Source organism: Lactuca serriola, chromosome 4 (assembly GCF_051521515.1).
Source record: "Lactuca serriola cultivar US96UC23 chromosome 4, Lser_US96UC23_V15, whole genome shotgun sequence".
NCBI lineage: Eukaryota > Viridiplantae > Streptophyta > Magnoliopsida > Asterales > Asteraceae > Lactuca > Lactuca serriola.
In genome coordinates, this window is record NC_136411.1 from 145,628,574 (window position 1) to 145,635,420 (window position 6,847).

Sequence of the window (6,847 nt, forward strand, 5' to 3'; positions counted from 1 at the left end):
ATTTATCACGTAAAGTTTATGTCTTGGCGCTCATATTACACCTATTGACTCATAAATGGTGTTTTAACCTCAAACACAAAGATCCCAAACCAAAACCTCCATAGAATCATATAAAGCTTGGACAATGAGACACTCTGGACCTCCAAGGGTCCAGATCCAGAACCTAACTCGCTTAAGGGACCATGGAAGCACTAGATCTAGTCATAAAAGGGCTTAATGAGCCATAATTCAACATGAACATCACCTCAACATAAAATGGTTCGAAAATAGTACCTCAAACGTGATGTTCTGGACCTCAGATCTTCAGGAAGTTAACCTTCTTGCTTCCTCTTGGCTATAACTTCCTTTCCCTTGCTAAACAACACCTCCAAGGTCGACAATGGCTCCTTCTCTCACTCCAAACGCTCAAGCTCACTAGGGTTTAGCTCTGGGGCTGGTGAGCACAAATGACGGCCATAAGGCCCTTTAAATAGGCCCCAAACCCAAGAAATTAGGGTTTCATTAAACAACACGGACTCGCCGAGTCCACCAATGCGACTCGTCGAGTCCGGTCATTAATCCAGGTGAGAAATCGCGTTTCTACTCGGCGAGTCTACGCACCAACTCGCCGAGTTCTTCCACAAAACTCAAAATAAAATGAATAAATATAATACCTGAAATTCCGGATGTTACACTCTGCGTGACATCGTGTGATATGTGATGCTCGATTTCATGCCGAATAAATGGATTTTTTGGGCTCAGTTTCAAGATGAATGTCTAAATCTTTGAGGCTCTACATTCGATTTTTGAACTGTTAGATTAGTCTTTTTGGGTTAGAAAATGACTTTAGAATTTACACTTTAAGGTATTGAAGACCAAATTAAAGAGAAGGGATGAAATCGGATTAGTATACATTCTTATGATCCAATGTGCGATCCTATGAACTTAAGTTTGATCTTGCTTCAAAACCAATATTATTAAGGTGGTAGAAATTCATTTCCTCCAATCCGTTATGAGTACGCTTTAAAATCATGGTCTTTTTTTTTTTTTTTTTTTTTTTTTTTTGAAAGATCAAACGATACTACGAGTGTACGATTAAAATCCTGATCTTACTAAAACAACAAACCAAATGTAGGTTAAATTTTAGAACGGCTGAATAGGTTAAATCTTATTTGAATCCATTATATTTTTTTTATTATAGCTACAACAATAAAATATACTGTATTTTAAACCAAAAATAACATATTTTAGTAATTTAGAAAAATTTCCCATGCAAGCTACAAATGGGATGCTATGGAAGCAAATCGAGTACAAGTGTACTCCCATCGTACAAGTTGACGTGTTACACTTTTGGTGCAGTCCATCATCAATTTTCGCACCAACCCTCAACCTCCTGATTTTCGTCATGCCCACGTTCTCCCCCAATTCAACAACTCCAATTTCTGATTCCCCTTTTGTTTAGACTTCAAATTTTACATACGAAGTGTTCATTTTAACCAGGGAATCCGCAAATGGCCGTGTCTATGGGTTCTTACGGTTGTATTGCTGGGGTTTATGACGATTTGGTTGCATCTCCAAAGCAACCCATCTCTAAATCCCCAATTTCTACCTTTTCTTTTGGTTCGAATCCTGCTAGACACTTCTGTGTTTCCCCCAAATCCAGGTATGCTACTAAATCAACTTATAAATTCCAACCCCAGTTCTATCTTAGTAAGCTGTCTGCATTGTGTGATTTTTCTCAAGATTTCTAAGGTTTCTTTCTGTCTGTAAATACATGAAATCTCGAATTTCAAACTTTAATATCACTGATTTGACCACTTAGTAGCTAATTTTTGTAGCTATCGTCTTAATTCAAAATGGATTCTTAGCGATTGAGCAACTTTCAAGTATAATTCAGAATTTCACAGCTGATATACAGTTTAATAAGCAAGAAAATGAAAATAGAATAATCGTTATAGTTAGGAATTTAGGATCCAAAGCACCATCGATTTCTTTTATAACACGCATCACGGATTCAGGATCTACGTTTTTTTGTTTTTTGTTTTGTTTTGTTATTCTGATGTGGGTTCTTACCCAGATTATTATATTCGCTGAGAACTATGATTCCAAAAGCTTCAGCCACAGCTTTAGAGGTATCAAGAAAGAATTTGTTCTAAAACTTCGATTATGTCTTGTAAACTAATCTAATTTCATTCGTGTCTTCAATCTGGTGTCGAACAGGATGAAATTTATCAGGAAACTGATGATGTTCCAATTCCAAAGGTGATCATAGACCAGGATTCGGATCTCAATGCAACTTTCGTACAGATTACCTTCGGGAATCGCCTTGGAGCTCTTCTTGACACTGTACGTCTGCCCATCAATTTTGTTTTTTCATCATTATAAACTTATATTCATCTAAACGTGTTGTGTGATTGTGGGATAAATCATAAATGTAAAAACATATGTACAGATGAACGCTCTGCAAAATCTTGGACTAAATGTTGTGAAAGCAAATGTTCATCTAGATTCTTCAGGGAAACACACCAAGTTTTCAATCACTAAAGCGTAAGTATTGAGCTATATCTATCTTTTTATCAAATTACATTATTGTTTTCTTACATAATTTCAGCAAGATTGTTTATAAAAAACATCATGAATAAACTATTAATAAAGCATCAATTTTTAAAATTTTGATTAATTTATATCCGGTTTCTTTGCAGCTCAACTGGGCGAAAGGTTGAAGACCCAGAGTTGCTTGAAGCAATTCGTTTAACAATTATTAGCAATCTTCTTAAATATCACCCAGTATTATCCTCGTCTTGATCTTTATAAAATAAGCAAATTACAGAAAAACCATTATATTTTGGACAGTTTGTTGTTTAATAACTTATACTTTATTATTCCCAATCAAACCATATAAGTTTCATACAATTTGTAAGAGGTCAAAATGCTAATCTGGAAATTTGTTAATTTGAAAAAAAGTCAGAAACTTTTATGGTTTGATTGGAAAAAAAAGTATTAGTGGTTAAACTGCAAAACTGCCCAAAATATAATACTATATATTTTTAACTGTAATGACTAATGTGCCCTTACAAACTTTATGAAATTGATGGCCTATAGGAATCAAGTGCCCAGTTAGCAATGGGGGAAGCCTTTGGAATCGAGGCACCAAAACATAAGGTACTAATCATAATCAATAATCATCACCTTTTAACATATAAACCAGCAAATGCATTACCTTTTAAATTTAAACTTTATAGAATTTTCGTATGTAAAGTTGTTTATTTAACTATTAATAATTGGTGGACAATTCCAGATTGATGTGGACATTGCAACACGAATACATGTGTATGACGATGGCCCTAATCGAAGGTCAAATAAGAACCATATAGATATTATGTATTTCTGTTATCAAAAGTGAAAAAAAAGAAAAAGAAAAAGTGAAGAACATTGAGTGTTGGATTATGCAGTTTGCTCTCAGTAGAAACCGCAGATCGGCCTGGATTACTGGTAGATCTTGTAAAGATTTTCACGGATATAAATGTTGCAGTGGAGTCAGGCGAGTTTGACACTGAGGTAATCTGGAAACCTGTTATTGGGGTCTGGGTCCCACATTGACTAGACACTGTCCTATCTGTCTCTATATATGTAGTGATTTGAGAATTCACATCGGGCTCTTTTTGAAAGTAAATCAAAAACTCCTCGTGTAAAGTAGTTAAAAAGCATTCTTTTTCTGCAAAAAAGTTAATTCTTTCAACAACCTCTGAGCTAGCCCACACTGTCTGTGTATGTAAATAAGTTACACAGTGGTCCACACAAGTAGAGGTGGCAATCGTGTCGTGTCGTGTCGTGTCGGGTTCGTGTCGTGTCGAAACACTAAACGGGTTGAAAGTGCTTCACCCTAACCTGACCCATTTAATTAACGTGTCGTGTCAACCCGTTTATTTTCGTGTCGGGTTTCGGGTTAGGGCTATACCTCGAAATATGTCGTGTCATGTGAGGTTAAAAGATTGAGCATGTTGAAAGAGTAGGAGTTAGGTAGGCAGAAAGGAAAAGCTAATAGTTTGGAGGCAGAATAGATGAAGTCATAGCCAGTTCAGATGACAAAATTAAAAGAGTGGGAGTTGGGGAGGCGGATGAAAAAGGTCATGAGGATGCGAGAGTGGTGAAAGAGACCGGTTAGTTTGGGAGAGAATGGAAAAATTGAAATGAACTCTTGATCTAGATGACTAATTCATTTCAACATTACAAAACGATTCAATTCGAAGGCTTTCTTTTACTTATGGTTTTAATTTAGTATCTTTTTAGTTTATTTAAATAATTCAAAATACTTGCATATAAATAAACAGGTCATTTTCGAGTCATATTCGAGTTGAAATTCTCAATCCTAACCTTACCATTTAATTTTCGTGTCGTGTCGTGTCAACCCGTTTATTTCGTGTCGGGTTTCGTGTCATGTCAATTTTTGCCACCTCTACACACAAGGGAGCCCAATTTACATTGAATCTGTTCGAGACTTGAACCATACCATAGACCTTTTTTTACCATACATAACGACTTATTAAATTGCAATGTAGGGGTTGTTGGCAAAGGGTAAATTTCATGTGAATTATAGGGGAAAATCACTTATTGAGCCACTTCAACAGGTGATTTGAGAATTCACAATCACAGCATGATTTTTAAGGTGTAAGATTTTAAGTTTAAGAAACATTTTGTAGGTTTTGGCGAATAGTCTACGATACTTTCTGAGGAGACCAACAACAGAGGATTCGAGTTTTTGAAGGATTCTGCAAGATGCAAAGTTTATACAATCACAACTTGCTTATCGTTACTTCACTTTTGTATTTATAATTTTACATATTTCTGAAACGTTTGTGCATTATGTTGATGCTTCTTAAATCTTACTCCATGCTACTTGTTTTGTTACTCTAACTTGCGCAAATTGCATGTAGAAGGTTTCTATTTTAGCCTTTTAGGAAACATACTTTCAGAATAAACGTTAACATAAGATTATCATATTACCAATAAGTCAATTTTTAATTTAGGTAACCAGGTTTATTAATTGAGTATGAACTCATAACAACGATCTTAATTGAGGATAAAGTCAATTATTATAAGGTAGAAGGAAACTGTCGTTACTCGTTAAAGGTTTTATCAAACCTTATCCGAACCTTGAGTTTATCTAGTTTTGTAGACTTCTAAAAGATTAAGGCACGAAAAATCTTATAATTAAACTCACAATATGTTCTTCCTCCAACTTGCGTACATATAAAACTTTGTTTGTGTATTATTCGGATGATAACCTAGCGATGTTTCTATCATTTTCTGATATTTTACACATTTGTGCTCACAAAATCTTGATTTAATAATACAAAATACTCAAGTATTCTAGACGCGGTTTTGATTTTTTTGACAGAACATGTTAAAATTAGAATGGTCCAATACAAAAGTTACAATATTGCTATACGATATAATAATTTATGTTTAGAAGATGAATATATGCATCATCTTAAATGGGGACAATTCGTGATTGGGTATTTGGGTATGGCATGAAAATGGATGCGATAATGAGTTGAGTTTTTGGGACATGGTGTAATGATGGCATGACTCATGATGGTAGTTATCAAGATTACACATTTGTGGGCAATATGAGAACTACTTCATGCAATCATCCTTTCAAGCCCATACATGGATCATGGATGTCTCCATCATTATTTTCGTCTTTTATATATATGATTGGCTTTAAAACTTTAATTTTAATATTTTACCATTCTTGAAATTGGAACTATTTTATTTAATATTTTAAATGGGATTTTATTTTTGTTGTAGGTGACTTGTAGGATGGCCAAAACTAGAAGAGATGATGATGTATGAGGCTCAGATGGTGCTAACCATTTTTCTTGGGAAACTAAACTGTCTTTTGTAGTCTTATTGGCTGTTGCCTAATATTAGATATACATATAAATATAAATATAAATATAAATATAAATATATAAATAAATAAGGCAGAAAATAGAAAGCATGGTGGTTATAAAAGAGGGTGGAATGGCGAAGCTAAATGACATAGAGTCGATTCTTGCAAGATGTCTACAACAATTGGAAAAGGAGCTCAAAACATGCATACCTTCTACATAAAGTAAGCTCTTATTACGTTATATACATTTCTTATTTTCTTTAAAGATATGAAGAAGATTATGTATATATAAGTTCTAGATTATAACTTAAAATCAGATGTGTTGTAAATTAGTAGCATCCAATTGTATGTATTTTCAGTCTTTTTTATTTTATTATTTATACGTAGCATGTCTGCAGTGATGAATAAACATATAACCTTGGGTTACTTTGGAAAATAATTTGATTTATTCTTGATAATGGTTGATGTTATTTTACAAATAAAAAGATAATCAAGGAAACAGCAAAATTGGTAAATTAATTATGGAGTTTTTTTCTATGGTTTGATGAAATAATGAAGTAATGAAATGTAGTTAGACGTCATAACTGATTTACATCCTTTATAAATATTTGGGAATACTTCTAACAATTTCTACTTTTTATTGAAGTGATATAACAAGGGAATAGGTGAACATGGTACGATATAAATTTTTTTCTTTAAACTGTATACCTTACCAACTATAGCTAATATAAATTTTTTGCTACCAGTATCATACCAAGTATATTTCGTACCACATTGTTTGGCTACTAACAAGTTTGGTTGGTACAAATTTATAATGATATATATCTTCTTTATAATTTTCAATTTTTGTTTAGTAAAGACATGCAAGGGCATGAGACAATTTTGTCGTTTAGTAAAGAAATTAGTAAAATAATTCTTTTTAGCTTACTAGATAATTATATTGAAGTAACTTTTTGGTTTTTTAATTTAATG

At 33.5% G+C, this 6,847-nt stretch overlaps 1 protein-coding gene across 1 annotated transcript; it reads left to right on the top strand.

Moving 5' to 3' along the window:
• Positions 1-1,345: 1,345 nt before the first annotated feature.
• Positions 1,346-4,887, top strand: LOC145102690 (ACT domain-containing protein DS12, chloroplastic-like). Its single transcript, XM_079040146.1, has 10 exons — positions 1,346-1,642; positions 2,057-2,111; positions 2,200-2,325; positions 2,432-2,526; positions 2,682-2,766; positions 3,082-3,141; positions 3,278-3,333; positions 3,432-3,537; positions 4,539-4,607; positions 4,680-4,887. The coding sequence occupies exons 1-10, from the start codon at positions 1,491-1,493 to the stop codon at positions 4,740-4,742; spliced, it is 867 nt and encodes a 288-aa protein (XP_078896272.1). The 5' UTR covers positions 1,346-1,490; the 3' UTR covers positions 4,743-4,887.
• The last annotated feature ends 1,960 nt before the right edge of the window (positions 4,888-6,847 follow it).